General features: G+C 36.5%; 1 protein-coding gene across 4 annotated transcripts in view; it reads left to right on the top strand.

Annotated features, from left to right (window-relative positions):
* Positions 1–21,211, top strand: part of CADM2 (cell adhesion molecule 2) — a 1,080,890-nt gene that overhangs the window by 823,058 nt on the left and 236,621 nt on the right. For all 4 annotated transcript variants that reach the window (XM_077994318.1, XM_028844723.2, XM_077994317.1 and 1 more), the window contains one exon: positions 11,871–12,020. In XM_077994318.1, the coding sequence (XP_077850444.1) occupies positions 11,871–12,020 (150 nt within the window). The remainder of the gene's footprint in view (positions 1–11,870; positions 12,021–21,211) is intronic.

The raw sequence follows: 21,211 nt of genomic DNA, 5'->3' as shown, positions 1-21,211 counted from the left end.
TTTGGATTCCTCCACATTACAATATTTGAGGATATATTTGTAGAAGAACAAAAGTAACTTGGTGAACATAAATGTGAGCAACTCGTCGAGTTCACTTTTTCCTTGAAAAATCATGCGTTCATTCAATAAACTATGGTTTGAATTTTTGAGAAAACATTGAACATTTTATGGAGTGAATTAAATATGGATAAATTAATAAAAACAAAATCTATTTTAAAGTTTTCATTTCAAAAATCTATTTTTGTTAGAAATCCTTATATATTTGTATTTATTCTGTTTGACTAATAGCATGGTGTGTAAACAAGTTTGTGTTCATTTTCCATTTTGGCAGGGTAATAAGCAGAAAAGCTAAGAATAGAAAGAATTGACTTCGTACAGATACATGTCAAAAAAGTGTTGAGAATTTTAAAAATCTGATAATGCTTTAAGACATGCTAAAGCAATGCAGCCACTAGGCAAGAACATAAAGCATCCATTAAATAAAGTTTCCTAGGATTTTCTAAGTGCTCTGTAAAACTTGGGATTTCATAAATTAAGAAAAACTTTAGTGATATGGCTGAGTAAAACAAAACTAATGGAAGAAATTAGAAAAATGTATTATGTAGAAATAATAACTGTGCTGGGAATATTATAATAAAGAAAGCTGAGGTATCACAATCATGCAAAACATTTTTGAAATGAAGGGGAAGACAATGATGTCCTGTTTCACCTACATTACAAATCTCCCCACAGCTGACTCTGATCCTGACAATCAAGAATTAATTCTAAATATAAGTCCTGTTACAGACACAGCGTATGGTAGCTAGTTTTGGTATAATGTTATGTGTTATCTGGGTCACTTACTCACAGTCACTGTGTAGGTAAACTGGAAACAACCCAGTGGTTATCCCATAAGTTCCCTGATCTGCTGTGAGCGACCTAGAAAACTATTATCACATTCTGGAAAAAAGAAAGAGGTAAAATTTCTACAAGAGAATTACAATTCTCTGGGTCAGGAGCTGTGGGAGCCACTGTAAATCTGAAAGAGACTTTTGTCATGGATCAGAAGCCAACAAAGAACTAGGGCCAAGCTTCGGGTACACAAGAGTTTCTGCTCCCAGAGTTGGTAGCAGAATGGGCTGCTTACAATGGCCACAGTGAACACCAGGATCTGGTCTACAGGACTGTAAGGGCTGAAGCTGCCAATTTGGCAGTGTTACACTCTGATATCAGGAGGCGAAAGCCCTTCCAACCTTTTCTGGCCTTGCAAGACCCACTGCCGGCCAGCTTTGTTTCTTCCCTGCCTTGGTCTGGCAGTTGCAAACGAATACAGGTCTCCAAAGTACTTCCTGTCTCTATGGAAACTGGCAAGCAGCACCAGACTGACGGCCATGCTCCACAGTGGCTGGGGAGAGTGGTGGCACAGAAGGTGGATGCCAGGTGTTGTACTCTAAAAGACAGGCTGAATTCAAAAGGATGAAGTAGAATCAAAGAAAAATAAAATATTATGTGGTTGCCTAGGAAAGTAGACAACGTAAAGTCTTTCAGACAAACCTAAAAGCTGCAATAAAATGATTTTTAAAAATAACTACAGAATTCTAAGTATTTGAAAGAACAGAGGGGCATTCCAAAAGTGAAAACATTCGGCACTTAATTATCAGTCTTAATTTTTCCTCTCATTTCCTATCTCACATGATAGGGCATTCATTGCACTTCCCTCGAGAATTATAAGCCAGCCTTAATGACATTTGTGCTTTTCAGTCCAATAGACTTTAGAATGCAATATGTGCTTCAGTCCACACAACTACTGAGCCACAACTTTCACATTAGAAGGTTATTTGTTTAGAATGCCTTCAGTAATTTAGTGGAAGTAATAGCATGCTATGTGTGCATTTAGATATATTTTTGGACCCTAATTTAGGCAACAAGAATGATCTTGAACTTTCTAAGACACAGGTTCCTTGTATAAATACCCCTTAGCAGTTGATGGAACAGATGAGGCGGGGGAGGGGGACAGAGAGAGACAGAGACAGAGACAGAGGGAGAAAACAAAAAAAGCTGAAAATAGTTGAGGGAAAAACTTAAAGAATAGTAGGCTAGCATTGTACTTCATTTAAAAATGTGTTGCCTCTTTCTATCATTTCTTCTTGAGTTTTATATTTAGGAACCATTAACTTATTTTGTATCTCCTGATCTATTTAGCATTTGTGTTTTCACCTCCAAGATATAAGAGGACCTTAATATAAGAACAGTATTTTTGTTTAAATGAGGTTCTTGAGAAAATACAAACATATTTTTAAAACAACCAAAACATGATGTATGCTATTTGATTCAGGTGTCTGTGTCTCTGTTGAATTACATAATTTTGTAGGTGAAGTTGACAGTTTTCACTAAGGACAAATATATGCCCAGATGAAGGGTCAAAATACTTGGTATTGTTTATCTCATGAGACTTTTATACTTTATTATTGACAAATTGTGTCTTAAATATTCTTAACGTCTTGTTTTTGTTTGTTGCTCTTCACTGTTTTAAATCTGTTTCTTCCTTTGAAAAAGTTTTGCTCATTTTTAGTAACTAAAAAATAGTGAGAGGGCTTAACTCCTGTTAAATAGCTCACAACATTTGATTATTAACCCTCCAAAACTACCGACTAACTCGCTTCCTCTCAAATGTGCAAAGCCTCAACCTCTGCTTGTCTGTCTGGATATATTTCGGGTGATTATTGCTCTTGGAGAGCAAGCACTCATGTGCAGTGTGCACGGATCCACTGCTGTGGCCACGTTTAATCTTTAGCGCAGGAAGAGAGATGGAGAAAACCATTGCCACCACTCATCATCCAATCGAGATAGCAAGGCTTGAATGACGTTATTTTCGAAAGCAGAGTGATGCTTTGGGATCAGTGTTAAAACTTGCATCTTCCTAGTCTCTTTCAACAATACTTATTTCAAAGATCTCTCTTTACTGCTTTGCTTATTGCTTTTATGCTCTAAGACCACATCATAGCCTGCCACAGAGGTAAGAGTGGCCATAATCTTAGAATTTTCTTCTTTATGTCCTATGTGATAGCATGCTGGATTCTTGGTGGTTAGGCAGTGAAGGCACGCATGAAACATGTGAGGGAGGGACAGCTCTTAACTAACTGAGGTCAACAGGAGTCAAGACTCAGTTCACTTGATTCTGAACTTGAGAATTCCTAATGTATTCAAAAAAGGTTTGACCATTCTTTTCCTAATTATATGACAGATGGTAACATTGAAGGAATAATGGCAGCTGTTCAGTCTGCTATTTAAAGACAGGACCAGGAGAATTATTATTTCAGGATATTGAATTATTGCTCTTCATTAAAATGTATTTCATGGCAATAAATTAAGAACATCATTTCTGCATAACCTCTGAAGCTAACTTAAATGGTTTTCAACCATTGGTGTTAGAGAGAACTAAACTTGGCAGCCAAAGGAAAACTAGCAATTCAAGATCACTGTTCACAGAGTAGAGGAAAAAAGGGAGCCTATTTGAAGGATTTTTATTGGAAGAATTGTGGGTGGGAATGGGGAGAAAGCTGAAAATATGCACAGAAGCACCCAAAAGAGATATCAAGGATGAGTTTCAGAGGTGTAAATGTTTAACAACATGCTCTATGGAGAAAATCATTGAGTTGTGGTGTTTGCCAATTTCCCTGGTAAAAATACACCTTCTGTGGTCAATTTCAAGCTGCCAACCTATGTCACTGGGCATGAATTGTGAAGAGTTGCACCTAGTTGATGCTCTGGAGCTGGTGTGAGTCAGCTCTAGCATATCAAGTTTTACTTGGATTTCAAATGTTCATTCACTTATTAAAAATAGGTGTAAAATGTCTAAATGCACCTTTGACATGTTTGACTATAAACTGTGTTTAGCTTTTATCACAGTTGTTTAGTCAGAATTGAATTTACATTATTTTCCTGGCCACTGAAAAGTCTCTATTAAAATGTATGTTGGTGCGAGATAAATTGGACAAGGAAGGAAAGGTAAAATACTTTCAGAATCACAGAAGTCCATCTTCATATATTTTCTCAGTGAAGAATTAGTCTTTCTTTTTGCCCTTCCATCTTGACCATGAATAAATGCATGAAACTTAAGTTATCTTGGTCATTCTACTGTCAAAACGGCCCCTGCAAATGCCAGCCATTGTTTTAAAATGATGCATTTACTTTAGGTGGTGAACGCCTTTTGAGAGCTCTTATTTACTATACAATATGGTAAACAGTGTAGCTGATTAAAAGAGAAAAAAGATGTCCCTGTTACTATAACCTTAATTAGATTAGAATCAAGTAAGGGAGAGAGATATTTACACAAATGATAAGAGGAAGTAAACACTAGAAGGGGGGGAAGAAAATAATAAATGTAACTTGCTTGGAAAAGTAGCCAGCTTCTAAGATTCCCAAGAGAAAGTTTTGTTTCTTTTAAATCTTGTCATATGCTTGTTTGATACGAATGACTCCTCTGAAATCTAGGATGGTGGCGAGCTTAGCCAGAGCCAGTATTATTTTAAAATAAGATCTCAATGATATGACCAATGTATGTTAAAAATCCTTGCAGATGGTAAACAAGATCCATACAGTACCATCTGGGCCGTCTTCTTGCTGGTCATTAAACTCTCTCCTAAAGTATCTAATTACTTTGCAGACTCCTTAGTAAGCTTCTCTTTCTTTATCCATCCTTCAGATGTTGATTCATACAAAGCAAGGCACATAGTAGGTTTTCTAATACATCTATGTAATTCTTGAATTAAGGCTAAGATTTTTAAATTTTAAAAAATGTATTTTAATGGACAAATAATACTTTTGCATGTTTTTGGGGTACAATGTGATTTTTTGATCCTTGCATACATTACAAAAAGATTCCATAAGCTAAATAGCATATTTATCACCTCACTAACTTAACCATTATTTTTGTGATAAGAACATTAAAAATCTATTATTTTGGCAATTTTGCAATACACAATGTATTATTATCAATTATGGTTACCTGGTACCATACTAATTTTGCTAATTTGAAAAATTAGTAATTTCTTTGGAAAGACTCTAAGATTGAATGGAGATCTTGAACCATGAAGAGTTAAAAGATAAAAGTAGCAGCTAACTCATGCTCTCTTCAGGTTAAAATCCGAAGTAAAAGGCAATTCATAGCTTTGAGACTTTTGACTATCTTCAACAAAGCTTTTGAATTGATTTTGGAAACCACATATCCCAAGGGCATTTAGGATTAGGAGATTCTCCACAGAAGCTTGCTCTGTATTGGGAAAAACTAAGTTATTTGACTGCAGGGATTTTAGGCTGCAGGTCCTAGGGAACTAAAGTCATACTTCAAAGTCAGAATACATGTGGAGAGAAGATGGAGAGAAGCTATTCTAATCTCCAACCTGGAAGAACAAGGTATAGGTAAACTAGTGTATATTAAGTATCTGGTATGTAAAGGACTCTTACAAACATTAGTTTCTTTCTTGGCTATGGGCCAGCAAGAAAAAATACATTATAAAAGTAAGTTCTCAATAAGGTAAGATATTTAGGGACAGCTAGTTATCAGAAATATGTTATCAAGGGGATAAGATATTTAAGAACAGTTAATATTGACATCTTATTTAAATTTGCAATTTAAAGTTTTAAATGATGACTCATTTGTTTTCATTGTTGTCTAATTTACATTTAAACAAACAGGGATAAAGCCTTTGTGGAAAGATAAGAATAAAAAATGTTGAACTTTCAGAACAAACTCCAAATGGTTCATTGACTTTGTTTCACCATGGAAAAATCGCTTCACCTCCCAGTGTCAGTGTACCCATCTGTGAAATGAGAAGGATGATATTTTCTTATGGGAATATTTTGAAAATTGTTTTGTAAATGTAGTGGATGAGATTTTCACAAGCATCACTGCTCTTTTTCCACTTCTTTAAAGAAGCAAACAGTCTTATTTATGTACTGGTTGATCATCAAAATGTCATCTGGGCTGAACTATGTATATTTTTATTAGCAGTTGCGTGCTTTTTATCACTTAAAGAATAACACCCTGATTGCTCAATTGATGCATTACATCAATATCAGGGGCCCAAGAAAAGTGTTTTGAAACCATTTAGAGCTTCATATTGGTGAGCTCCTAATCTCTGGTAATTATTTCTTCTTTCTGTCTTACTTCATGTTTTCTCTGATGTGGTTTTTCACCTCACCTCACTTCACAAGATTGATAGTTCTCCATGTCACCTTGCTAGAGGTCACCTCTGAGCTGAAGGCAAAACACATCCCACTCTGGCTCCTGTTGACTTTCCAGTCAACTATCAAGGAATTTATTCCAGACATCTCCTAACCTCAATTTAAAAACTCCACCCTAAAAATTACAGGGCGATATCCTGGGTAGTTGCCATAGTGACTCTGAGAGGTTGGCATTGAAGAGACAAAGCTTCTGATATCAGATTTTTTACGTGATAGGCTTAATTTTGTAAGGTGGTCACGAACCTCTATGCTTGTGTCATTTAGGTCTGTAAAGAAATTTTCCCCTTCAGAGTCTTCTGTCTCTTATGATGCCAATCAACAGGCTTCTGGGTAATAAGATTCTTTTTTTTTTTTTTTCCAGGGGGGAACAGCAGTTATCAAGCATTTTATTTATTGAGCCACAAATAGCCTGTATTTGCACAATAAGAAAATTACCTGTCTGGCCAGTTGTGGTGGCTCCTGCCTGTAATTCCAGCACTTTAAGAGGCTGAGATGGGTGGATCACAAGGTCAAGAGATCAAGACCATCCTGGCTAACATGGTGAAACTCCATCTCTACTAAAAATGCAAAAATTAACTGGGCATGTTGGTGAGCACCTGTAGTTCCAGCTACTCGGGAGGCTGAGGCAGGAGAATCACTTGAACCTGGGAGGCAGAGGTTGCAGTGAGCCAAGATTGTGCCACTGCACTCCAGCTTGGCAAGAGAGTGAGAATCCATCTAAAAAAAAAAAAAGAAAAGAAAAGAAAACTACCTGTCTAAAGCACAAGTGCCCAGTTTTAGGAAAATCTTTTGGTTGCATAGCATTAAACATTCTCTTCTATAAAGTTAGGAGAAAACTTGTTATTTTTTTAATAGAAACCATCTGAGTTTTAGAACTTTGTAATTTTTTTTTTTTTTTTTTTTTTACTTTAAGTTCTGAGATATATGTGCAGAATGTGTAGGTTTGTTACATAGGGATACATGTGCCATGGTGGTTTGCTGCACCCATCAACCCGTCATCTACATTAGGTATTTCTCTGAATGCTATCCCTCCCATTACCCCCCTACCTCGACAGGCCCCGGTGTGTGATGTTCCTCTCCTTGTGTCCATATATATGTTCCATTGTTCAACTCCCACTTATGACTGAGAACATGTAGTGTTTGGTTTTCTGTTTCTGTGTTAGTTTGCTGAGAATGATGGTTTCCAGCTTCATCTATGTCCCTGCAAATGACATGAACTCATCCTTTTTTTATGGCTGCATAGTAGTCCATGTTGTATATGTGCCACATTTTCTTTATCCATTTAACATTGATGGGCATTTGGGTTGGTTCCAAGTCTTTGCTATTGTGAATAGAGCTGCAATAAACATGTGTGTGCATGTGTCTTTACAGCAGAATGATTTATAATCCTTTGGATATATACCAGTAATGGGACTGTGGGGTCAAATGGTGTTTCTAGTTCTAGATCCTTGAGGAGTTACCACACTGCCTTCCACAATGGTTGAGATAATTTACACTCCCACCAACAGTGTAAAAGCGGGCCTATATCTCCACATTCTTTCCAGCATCTGTTGTTTCCTGACTTTTTAATGATTGCTATTCTAACTGGCGTGAGATGGTATCTCACTGTGGTTTTGATTTGCATTTCTCTAATGACCAGTGATGATGAGTTTTTTTATATGTTTATTGGATGAATAAATGTCTTCTTTTGAGAAAGTGTCTGTTCATATCCTTCACCCACTTTTTGATGGGGTTGTTTGTTTTTTTCTTGTAAATTTGTTTAAGTTCCTTGTAGATTCTGGATATTAGACCTTTGTCAGATGGATAGATTGCAAAATTTTTCTTCCATTCTGTAGGTTGCCTCTTCACTCTGATGATGGTTTCTTTTGCTGTGTAGAAATGCTTTAGTTTAAGTAGATCCCATTTGTTAATTTTGGATTTTGTTGCAATTGCTTTGGTGTTTTAGTCATGAAGTCTTTGCCCATACCTATGTCCTGAATGGTATTGCCTAGGTTTTCATCTCGGGCTTTTATGGTTTTAGGTCTTAATGTTTAAATCTTTAATCCATCTTGAGTTAATTTTTGTACAAGGTGTAAGGAAGGGGTCCAGTTTCAGTTTTCTGCATATGGCTAGCCAGTTTCCCAACACCATTTATTAAATAGAGAATCCTTTCTTCATTGCTTGTTTTTGTCAGGTTTGTCAAAGGTCAGATGGTTGTAGACTTGTGGCATTATTTCTGAGGCCTCTGTGCTTTTCCATTGGTCTATATGTCTGTTTTGGTGCCAGTACCATGCTGTTTTGGTTACTGTAGCCTTGTAGTATAGTTTTAAGTCAGTTAGTGTAATGCCTCCAGCTTTGTTCTTTTTGCTTAAGATTGTCTTGGCTATATGGGCTCTTTTTTGGTTCCGTATTAAATTTAAAGTAGTTTTTTTTTTTTTTTCCTAATTCTGTGAAGAAAGTCAGTGGTAGCTTGAGGGGGATAGCATTGAATCTATAAATTACTTTGGGCAGTATGGCCATTATCACAATATTGATTCTTCCTATCCATGAGCGTGGAATATTTTTCCATTTGTTTGTGTCCCTCCTATTTCCTTGAGCAGTGGTTTGTAGTTCTCTTTGAAGAGGTCCTTCACATTCCTTGTAAGTTGTATTTCTAGGTGTTTTATTCTCTTTGTAGCAATTGTGAATGGGAGTTTGCTCATGATTTGGCTCTCTGTTTGCCTATTATTGGTGCATAGGAATGCTTGTGATTTTTGCACATTGATTTTGTATCCTGAGACTTTGTTGAAGTTGCTTATCAGCTTAAGGAGTTTTTGGGCTTAGACGATGGAGTTTTCTAAATATACAATCATGTCATCTGCAAACAGGGATAATTTGACTTCCTCTCTTCCTATTTGAATACACTTTATTTCTTTCTCTTGCCCGATTGTTCTGGCTAGAATTTCCAATACTATGTTGAATAGGAGTGGTGAGAGAGGGTATCCTTGTCTTGTGCCAGTTTTCAAAGGGATTGCTTCCAGTTTTTGCCCATTCATTATGATATTGGCTGTGGGTTTGCCATAAGTAGCTCTTAATGTTTTGAAATATGTTCCATCAATATGTAGTTTATTGAGTGTTTTTAGCATGAAGGGGTGTTGAATTTCATCGAAGGCCTTTTCTGCATCTATTGAGATAATCATGTGGTTTTTGTCATTGGTTCTGTTTATGTGATGGATTACATTTGTTGATTTGAATATGTTGAACCAGCCTTGCATCCTAAGGATGAAAATGACTTGATCGTGGTGGATAAGCTTTTTAATGTGCTGCTGGATTTTGCTGGTGGTCCACTCCAGACCCTGTTTGCCTGGGTATTACCAGCAGAAGCTGCAGAACAGCAAAGATTGCTGGCTGCTCCTTCCTCTGGAAGCTTCATCCCAGAGGGTCACCTGACAGATGCCAGCCAGAGCTCTCCTATATGAGATGTCTGTCAACCACTGCTGGGAGGTGTCTCCACCTCAGGAGGCATGGGTGTCAGGGACCCGCTTGAGAATGCAATCTGTCCCTTAGCAGAGTTCAAGCACTGTATTCAGAGATCCACTGCTCTCTTCAGAGCTGGCAGGCAGTAACGTTTAAGTCTGTTGAAGTTGCACCCACAGTTGTCTGTTTCCCCAATGATTCTGTCCAGGAAGATGGTAGTTTTATCTATAAGCCCCTGACTAGGGCTGCTGCCTTTCTTTTAGGGATGCCCTGCTCAGAGAGGAGGAATCTAGTGAGGCAGTCTGGCAACAGAGGATTTTTGGCACTGCAGTGGGCTCCACCCAGTCTGAACTTCCTGGAGGCTTTGTTTACATTGTGAGGGGAAAACTGCCTACTCAAGCGTCAGTAATGGCAAGCTTGAGAATCCCAGGTCGACTTCAGACTGCTCTGCTGGCAGCGAGAATTTCAAGCCAGTGGATTTTAGCTTTCTGGGCTCCGTGGGGGTGGGATCCACTGAGCAAGACCACTTGGCTCCCTGGCTTCAGCCCCCTTTCCATTGGAGTGAACAGTTCTGTCTCGCTGGAGTTCCAGGCACCACTGAGGTACAAAAAAAAAAAAAAAACCACTCCTGTAGTTAGCTCAGTATCTGCTCAAATGGCTGCCCAGTTTTGTGCTTGAAACTTAGGGCCCTTGTGGTATAGGCACCCAAGGGAATCTCCTGGTCTGTGGGTTGCAAAGAGCATGGGAAAAGCATAGTATCTGGGCCAGATAGCACAATCCCTCATGGCACAGTTAGTCACTCCTTCTCTTGTCTAGGGGAGGGAGTTCCCTGACCCCTTGCACGTCCTGGGTGAGGTGACACCCCACCCTACTTTTTGCTTGCCCTCCATGGGCTGCACCCACTGACTAACCAGTCCCAGTGAGATGAACTGGGTATCTCAGTTAGAAATGTAGAAATCACCTGCCTTCTGCCTTGGTCTCACTGGGAGCTGCAGACCGGAGCTGTTCCTGTTTGGCCATCTGGCCCGGGAATCCCCGCTAATAAGATTCTTATGCCAATAGTTCCAGCATAACCTCAAGTGGTGCTTGTAGTAATTATCAAATCATTACAAAACTAAAGAAGAAAAAGGAAATACGTTTCATGGATGTGATTAAGTCATTACAGTGTTCTTGCATATGTAAATTATCTTTGACTTAATGAACTACCTTGCTTACATAATAATATTTTAACCTGGTTCTAGAAAGTCATTCTTACCCATGTTAATCATGGTTATCAGACTTAGCAGAGTTTATCTTCAGATCATCTTGCTGAAGAGAAATTTATGTATTATGTATCCATGTGCATAAATTTTGTTTAAACTATTAGAATTGCACTTATTAAGTACATTTGTTACATTAATTACTTTAATAAATTAGTAAAACGCTTAGGAAGAGCAAAACCTTGATTACATAATGATGATATCCATATTAACAAGGGTCATTTAAAAATATGTATTTTCTGATTATAAAATAAATATGTATTACTTGGAGAAAAACAAGAAACTACAGAAAGGAACAAAGAAGGGTATTAACCTGTATCACCTAGGATTAATCATTTAAAACTTGAATGGATATCCTACACTTTTCAAAGAGTACTCCCACTGTTTTATACAATACATTATGTATTTCTAAAAAGAGCTAACTCTACAAGAAAACCTAGTTAAGTGGGATTCTTTTTTTGATTTCCTTTATCAGAAATTGAATCTAAAGTTTTAGTATCCATATTTCAAAAACTTTATTCAGGATTATAAAAGCTACCAGGGAAGTATTTTATGCTTCCTCTACTGCTCTAGAGAGTTCAACTTATCCAAAATTATTTCAGTGCCTTATCTTCAACAATGACCAAGTCTAGTACCATATTAACTAATGCAAAGCCTAGCAAAATTAATAATTATAATATTACTATTTGAATATAAATCTTTATGTATGCCTAGGAGAAAAAAAGTTTCCTAGAACATGTAGGGAGTACAAAGGAGTCTTAATTATATGTCAATGCTGTTGTTCGCTGAAGATTTTCAATTATTTTTCTGTCTTTTGTAATATATAGTTTTGTTGTTGTTTGGTTGTTTTAAATTTTATTTTGCATGAGAAGTTAAGGCCAGTGTAGATTTTGGGCAGTTAATCATTTTATGACTTTCATTTAATCAACATTTTTTTAAATCCCCTTTTAGGCAGCCAAGGGCAGTTTCCACTAACACAGAATGTAACCGTTGTTGAAGGCGGAACTGCAATTTTGACCTGCAGGGTTGATCAAAATGATAACACCTCCCTCCAGTGGTCAAATCCAGCTCAACAGACTCTGTACTTCGATGACAAGAAAGGTGAATACATTTTCTTTCAAATGTTTTAATCACATTCTAAAATATCCTAATTACAATAAATTTACTTTTCTGAGATGATTCAAATTATTCCTTTTGATTACCAAACTGCTGCTGCTTGTATTTAAACATGTTAAATATTAAATACTTTAGTTTGCAAGTCATAAACACCAAAGATAACCTATGTCAACTTTTTAATAAAATAAACACTTTTAATTCTGTTTCAAAAATAGTTTTATACCTTCTCTTAACAACCATTTTCTTTCTAGATAGCATATTTTCTCACTCTTGTAGCTGTTTTGTGTATAGTTTGAGTTTTTTTTTCTTTCTCCTGATAATATAATATTATTTTTATGAAAATCAGTTTTATATGTTTAGAAGATACAATATAATTTTGGAAAGTTTAATGATTTTATGTTCATGAATTTTCTCTGAAAGTAGAAATTGTAAAAATGATTCACATAATGTTAAAGTATTTCATGTTTCCAAAATAAACTGAAATTAAGAAAGAAGCTGTATTTTTTAAGTTGAATTGGACTTCATTAACTAATTTCAGCTTCTTACTGGATAATAGATTTTGATTAAATATTCCCAGAGAACAAAGGAAATTCATGTTACATAATTCAAGCAAACAACTAAAAATGTACACCAAATATCTAAGCCTTCATCCATTATTAGATGAAAAAGTGAGTTCATAACTGTAATGAAAATATGGGACTGTTGCTTAAGATACATTTATATTATATAGGATATAAATAACTATTTATATATTAGCTGTTCTTATTCTTAAAATTGGCTATTAGTCTTAATATATTTTTTAATGAATCTGTGTAGGTAATAGTAAGATAACTTCAAATCAGTTCCATTTAAACAATTAAAATATCACATACAGTCTAATAAATGTGCTCAGTCCACGTTTAATATGTATTCATTGTATTTGTTCATTGTTATGATTTTTCTTCTTTGATGTACTCTAGATTTAAAATGAAATCTTTAGTTTGTTTTAAATATTAAATATATAATGAAGGACAGATGAAGTATCTAATTCATTTATTTGATAAATATTTATTGAGAGTCCCTTTGTACCAGGCATTAAAATTAGGGAGCAGAAAGTTAATGGTATGTGCCTTTTTGGGAAATACAGTCTAGTGGAGGAGACAGACAATAAAGAAACATGCAAATGAAATTCATTTTATAGTACATTAAAAGGGTACAAGTGCTATGCAGAAAAATGAACCAGAGATAGAGGAAGTGTTAGGGTCCTCCAGGGAAACAAAATGAATAGATAGATAGATAGATAGATAGATAGATAGATAGATCAATTGATCGATATTTATTTTAATAAATTGGCTCAAGAAATTTTGGGGTCTGGCAAGTTTGAAAAATACAGGGCAGGCTGGTAGGCTGGAGACCCAAAGAGATTCTGTTGCAGCTCATGTCCAGAGGCAGTGTCAGGGAGAATCTCCTCTTCCATAGGGGACTTAGATGACTTCACACTTTCTCATAAGGACTTCCACTGATGGAGTGTGGCCTATCCACCTTACGGAGAATAATCTGCTTTACTCAAAGTCTACTAATTTAAATGTTAAACTCATCTAAAAAAACACCTTCACAGAAACATCTAGATGATTGTTTAACCAAACCTCTGGGAACTGTGGCCCAGTCATATTGACATTTAATATAAAATTATTAACATATCGACAGTTAATATAAAATTTACTGTCATGGAGGGTTAATACCTAATACTCCAGTAGAACTTTATTATTTAGAAAGAGATTTAATTTACAGTTTTAGTTTTCTTTCAAACAAATGAAGTTCTATTAGTTAAAAAAATTAAATACGTACACAAAGTCACTCACAGATATTAAACAACCTGTTTTTGCTTTTAGTATTAATTGATTACAAATATTAGTAAATAAATAATTAAACTGTATGCTCAACTCTAACGTGGTGCCAATTTAAAGGAAATGTCTCATTTGCTTAAAACTGAAGCCAAAGAAAGTGTTCTAAAAAAACAGACTTTTAGAAATGTTCATTAAACAACTAAATATATTATTATACTATTTAATTTGTCAACTTGATTATACATACATATTTAATGTAATAGGAAAAATATTAATTTATAAATATGACTTTTTTCCATCCCTGTGTTTAATGAAACAATCTTGCTTATTAGCAGTTTTTGAAAGCATAGCACACTGTCAACAAGAAATTTGTCCCTAGCGGCAACTATAAACTTTTATAATATTAGAACATTTTTTGTTGTTCATTCATCCCACAGGTGTGTAATGACAATCTCCACTTTATAGCAACTCTTGCACTGCTTTTAAGGAGATTTTAAAGAGTCATGTTTACAGTGACATCTCCAATTGTGAGGTCAAATCCTCAGGCACAAAGACAAAATCTATATGAAATGTCCTTGCTTCCGCTTTTAGTGATTCTATAAGTTATCTTCTAAAAAGCATCTAAAACTAGAAAACTAGAATTGATTTGGGATATTTCAAGCTAATATATCTTTCCTGGAGGAAACGGAGAGCAACTTGTCATAAAGGATTTGTAAAGGTTTGAATATAAGGCAACCTCCTCTTTTCTGAAGGATCATTATGAGGAGAAAAAAAAATCACGCCATGTTTGGGAAATATGGTAATATATTCCTGCATCTTTACACTGCCTTGAAATAATAAATACACCAGTTCTATGAATTGCTGAAGATTTTTTTTTTTTTTTTTTTTTTTTGAGACAGGGTGTCATTTTGTTGCTCAGGGAATGCAGTGGCACGATCTTGGCTCACTGCATCCTCCGCCTCCCTGGTTCAAGCAATTCTCCTGCCTCAGCCTCCAGATTAGCTGGGAGTACAGGCACGTGCCACCATGCCCAGCTAATTTTTTTTGTGTTTTTTGTATAGACTGGGTTTCAGCATGTTATCCAGGCTAGTCCGGAACTCCTGAGCTCAAGCGATCCTCCTGCCTTGGCCTCTCAAAGTTCTGGGATCACAGGTGTGAACCACTGTGCCCGGCCTGGACTAACTTTACTTAATTTTCCTTTCCCAGATGTTGTAATAGCTTAGTTGGGTTGGAAAAAGCCTATGTATGTGTTTGTGTTTTTAGTATGATAGGTTTCTGTTTTTGATACTATGTTTTTTCTAACTCTATTGTAGTTCTAAACGTCAGTTTCAGTAAAACAACAGAAAGCACTGAAGAAAGAAAAGAAATCCTTTGGCAATCTAACATATCTATTCCCTCATATGTCATTGGTTCAATTTCCTTCTTTTTTTTTTTTTTTTTCGTTTTTCATCCTCACCATCTGTTCCCAAGAGTGGTTCAATTTCTATGTGATATCTTAGTTGAAGGGATTCTTAGACAGTAATACCTAACAAATGCAAGAGTTTGAAATTAAAACCATTTTAAAAGATTCCATATTACGGTTTTCCACACATGATCTTTTAATCTGCATTTGCCTGTCTAACACTCACCAATTTTAAGGCTTATCTTGAGCAAGCAAGCATTCCAAGTTATACCAGAGACTAAGTGAAGAAGGTGAGCATGAGTTAGACCATAGTAACGCGCACGTATTGTACTAGTGAAGACAGCACATGAGAGCAAGAGAGAAAAGGAAAGGAATGGGTTGTCTGTGTCATTGATTATACCATCTCCTACATGTGGCTGCTACTGTTAAAGCTTCATCTTTAGCCCCACTCTTCTTTCTATCTCAGATTATGTTGCCAGTGGTTCTTAGCCCTAGTTACACAGTAAAATCACTTGGGGGACTTTCCAAACACAGTCTTTCGAGGTATGCAGTATCAGAATATTTTAATTATATCTCAAATGATTATAAAATGCAGCTGTGATTGAGACACTTGGGTTTAGGCAAGTCAACTCTCTCAAGAGTTCTGCACCCTTAAGCTTGGATTTATGTATTGATAAATGTTACTGAGCATGGAAGGAAGAAAAGAAGGGAAGGAGGGAGGGAAGGAGGGAAGGAGGGAGGAAGGACAAACAGCTCAGAAAAAGAACAAGTGCTGATCACTGCCTCACAACAATTGCTACTGCCACTGTGAGCTCCAAGAGGCATCCTGGGTAGCATTTCACGCTATCTGGAAGTGTAAGTTTCCAAGGGTCCCGGCTATGAACGAAAAACTCAGGATAGCAGCACACATGTCATGTTAGAGTTGGAAAAGCCTTGTTTACATGGATTTATTTACTGAAATATGCTGTGAGTGGTCAGTCAAATCAAGTAAAGGAGAATTAGGCTGAACCCCTTTCCTAGGGGTCTCTGTTAGAGACTTTAAGTGTGAATATTCATGTAATCCTATCTACTCGGGAGGCTCAGGCAAGAGCATTGCCTGAACCCAGGAGGCGAAGTTTGCAGTGAGCCGAGCTCGTGCTACTGCACTCCAGCCTGGGTGATAGAATGAGACTCTGCCTCAAAAACAACAACAAAAAAAAGTGAATATTCAGGAATCTCTTCCCAGGGGAGACAGATGTCTAGTGGGGGAATTGGCTAAGGTGAAACTAATACTGTCATATTTCTAACTGAGGTAAATTAAAGAGGAAGGCAGCAAATTCAGGCTTTTACAACTTCTTACCATGTTTAATGTAATCAGTAGCTTGTGTCCATTGATAAATGAAAAAAATAAGACCAAACAATCAAGGATATTTCTCCACAGACATTCAACTAATGTCTGGTAGTGAAGAACTTAGAATCCAGGTGTAGCTTTTGCCTTGATTTTAACTGAAATATTCCTGAGAGCAATGGCATTGGATGCCACGTCATTTTAAATGTAACCTGGGCAGCCTCTGCCATTGATCTTGGCAGCTGACTTTTATTAAAGAGCAGCATATCATTTCAAACTGTTGAAGATATACATAGATTAAGACAGAAGGCCCAGACATGGTAGCTCAAACCTGTAATCCCAGCACTTTGGGAGGCTGCGGCAGGCGGATCACCTGAGGTCAGGAGTTTGAGACCAGCCTGGCCAACATGGTGAAACCTTATCTCTACTAAAAATACAAAAATTAGCCGGGCGTGGTGGCGGACGCCAATAACCCCACCTACTTGGGAGGCTGAGGCAGGAGAATTACTTGAACCGTGGAGGCAGAGGTTGCTGTGAACTGAGATTGCACCATTGCACTCCACTCTAGGCATCAAGAGCGAAACTCCATCTCCAAAAAAAAAATAAAAATAAAAAAATAAGACAGAAGGATACGTTATAGTCAGCATTGTCCAAGAGAACATTCCATGATGATGGGAATGTTCCATATCTGGGCTGAGCTGAACAATTTGGTTGTCACGTGTAGATATTTAGATATAAATTAATTAAAATAGAGTAAAATTTAAAAATTTGGTTTCTGCCACACTAGCCATATTTCAAATACTCAATATCCTCCCATGCCCAGTACTTACTGTTTTGGAAAGCACAATTCTAGACGCTGATTCACTCATCAGATGTCATAATAGACCTTGTCTGTTTCCAGCCTGGGCTAGTAAAATATGTGGTTTCTAACTGAGAAAGCCCTTAGGCCATCATAAAAACATGCATCAAATATTCAATAAATGATTCTTGTTTACTGTTTAAATTGTATAGCTTTAAACGAGACATTGTGACACAGGAGACAGAGAGTCAGATCTGAATTTAAATTCTGCCTCTGACACCAACCAGCAGAGTAATAAAAGGTGTTCATTGACACCCCATTACTGGTGGTTGGACCAGAACTGTATTTTAATGAGTTCCCTATCTGCTTTGTGTGCACCCCGAAATCAGAAATCATTAGCCTACAAAGTAGAAACTCAATTACAATTCCACTTCATTTCTGCACAGCCTAAGTATGAAGTCTTATAATACTTAAGAATCTGCAAAAACTAAATAGAAAAGAAGAATCAAGAGGAAAATTTATAGATCCTTATGGGTCAGAGAGATCTAGAATAGACGTAGCTAAGGCAACATTCACTTGTTATAATCCTCTCCTCTTTCGTTTTACACAAATCCGAGCACCTCTGTTATAAATAGTTGATAAGCATTTGGAAGAGAGTGGGTATAGGGAGACAGAGCAAGTGGGGAGTAGAGGTCATTGAAACACCACATAAATGCTATGTGGTATTTGACAATGGTAAAAACAATCAATTAGATCGTAGGGTCTGTTTCTTTGCAGGTGAAAAAAAAAAAACAATTGAAGTAGCACAATCTGATCACTTAATGCTCAGGAAAGAACACTTCAATTCCTTCCTATTATTGACAAAAATACTTTGAACAAACATCTCCAGGAGCCCGTAACACACACATTCAACAGATACATCTCTGTGTGCTTGTGTTTTTATATAAAAAATGTAAAATACATGACTTTTTTGTGATTTTCTTCTCAATATTTTTACTTAAATTTTAAAAAAATAATCCTTAAAAATTTCCTAAAGAAATCGAAATAAAAATCTATTAAAGACATAGCTTAAAATCATTGGTGTTAATTAGCCAATTATTCTGCTGATAATTTTACACTAATACTGGGAACAATGGAAGAGGAAAAACATGAGTAAAGTGTCCTAAAACTAAGACTGATAAAGAGAAGAAAAATGAGATGAACCAGAATTGGAGGTACAGGTTCTCCTGGCTCTATGCCAATCCATGCCACCTGACTGTATATCTCCCCAGCTGCTATCAATCAACTTGACAGGCTTTATTAAAGATTCACTGAGTAAAGCAGGTATTACATTTGGCTACCATTACTCTTCTTTTGGTTTTCTTTTAAAAATGCAGCTATTATATATCTGTACAATAAAAATGTGAAATTAATGATAGCTTATAGTTATACAGTAAAGTTATTAGATAACATTCAGCATGTATACCTTTTCTCTTTGGGTTCTCAACACTACTATACAGTAGGCATTCCTATTTTATATATAAAGACACTGAGGTTTACATGTGTAAACAACTTGAGTAGTAAATGACAAAGCAATGAAGAGACTTGAGTTTTCTGGCCAGGTGAGGTGACTCATACCTGTAATCCCAGCACTTTGGGAGGCTGAGGCAGGTGGTTTGAGTTTGGGTCAGGAGTTTGAGATGAGCCTGGGCAACATGGTGAAACCCCATCTCCACTAAAAATACAAAAATTAGCCAGGCATGGTGGTGTGCACCTGCAATCCCAGCTACTCAGGAGTCTGAAGCAGGAGAATTGCTTGAACCCAGGAGGCAGAGGTTGCAGTGAACCAATACAGCCTGGGCAACACAGCAAGATCCTGTCTCAAAAAAAAGAGAAACTTGAGTTTTCTTATAACAAGCTCAATTCACTTCGTGCTTCGTTATGCTGAAAAAGACTTCCTTCCTTCCTTCCTTCCTTCCTTCCTTCCTTCCTTCCTTCCTTCCCTCCCTCCTTCCTTCCTTCCTTCCCTCCTTCCTTCCTTCCTTCCTTCCTTCTCTCCTTCCTTCCTTCCTTCCTTCCCTCCCTCCTTCCTTCCTTCCTTCCTTCCTTCCTTCCTTCCTTCCTTCCTTCCTTCCTCCCTCCCTCCCTCCCTCCCTCCCTCCCTCCCTCCCTCCCTTCCTCCCTTCCTTCCTTCCTTCCTTCCTTCCCTCCTTCCTTCCTTCCTTCATCCCTCCCTCCCTCCTTTCTTTCTTTCCTTTCTTCTTCTTTTTTTTCTGTGTGAATCATAGTTTCTGGTTCTGTATTTCAAAGTCACTCTTTCTGATTGATCTGTTCAAAACATTTTGTCTCATATTTAAATCCTACTTTTGCTAAAGATGAAGCCATTATTGGAAATTTTCTAAACATAAAGAAAATCTTTAGTTGTGGATTGTATAATTATTACATTTACTTCTTTAGGCCTGTGCATTTTGAGTCCAGCAATTTTAAATAATGATGATATATGTTATACATTTTAGTGGTTACATGATATAACAACATGTTAAGCTATAAGCATCAAGGCTGAAATGTTGACATTCAAAGCAACATATGCATGCCTGAATTGTTTCCACAAATTTTAATTTTTGGACATCAAAATCAGGATAATTTCCATGTTTGATATTATATTTTAGAGAAATTATATGCCTACTTTTGATAATCTTTCTGCAATGTTTTTTGAAATAAAAGTGACATTTTCTACAACTAAGTGCTGATGACCATGTAAAAATGACTGAATTCTTGAATTAAGTCCTTTTGAGAGTTGTTGCCCATTGTTGTTTGTAAACATATATTTTACTAAAACCCTACGGAGAGAAAGATTATTTTAACAAACACTGAACAGTTTTATTCTACTTTCTAATGATGAATTTATGTATTTGTTTTATCATTCAACAAATACTTGCTGGTCATCTGCTGTGTGATGGGTACCGTGCTAGGTTGTCTGCAGTTACGGCAGCTCACTGATATTTGAGGAGCCTATTTCATGTTGAATAGAGCAGCTGGAAAGAAAGCGTGTTCTGATGAAAATTTGGCTTCCGTTATCTTTTAATCATGTATGTTTCTAGGTACATATTTTGTAAGTATATTTGTAAGTTGGTAAGACATACAGAATTAGCACATGGTCAACAATGACTGCAATGACTTAAAATCATCTGGGAGTATCATTTTAGATGGTCGTGGCAGTAGAAATGGGATGACGAACTGTCTAGACTCAGACTGCGTAGATAGTCACTGCCATTGTGTATATATTTTCCTCTCCCAAAACAAAGGAATAAACAATGCAAAGAGTGACCATTTTCCTGGAAAACGCCTTGTTTTTTTTTTTTGTTTTTTTGTTTTTGGTTTTTTTTTTTTTGGTGATACTTCAGATTCTCCATTTTGAGAATTAGGAGCTTTCAAGGAAGGCAGGCTTCACTAAACAAGTGTCAGTCTGTGCACATCTAAGCATATTTGAAAGATTTCCAAGTCACAATTTCGGTTCAATTGCATGGATATCTATAAAATATTGTTATGTCCTGGGAAATATGCTGGGATTTGAGAATACTAAAATAAATAAAACATGGATTTTGGCCTCAAGTGGCAAGTTGTCACATACCATCTATATGTGGGTGTGGTGGAAGGGATATAAGACAAGGGAAATTACTACATCAAGCAATCTGCAGGTAAGTAACTGTAATTTTACTTGTTGCATAATAAACTATTCCAGGAGATGCAAAATGAGTAAGTAGTTGATAAAATTATCCTTCATGAGCCTAGAAAAAAATAATTCTACTTGAAAATATTCATGACTGAAAACAGACTTTTTTG

This window comes from Macaca mulatta, chromosome 2 (genome assembly GCF_049350105.2).
Source record: "Macaca mulatta isolate MMU2019108-1 chromosome 2, T2T-MMU8v2.0, whole genome shotgun sequence".
Lineage (NCBI taxonomy): Eukaryota > Metazoa > Chordata > Mammalia > Primates > Cercopithecidae > Macaca > Macaca mulatta.
This window is presented reverse-complemented; position numbering and strand designations above follow the sequence as displayed.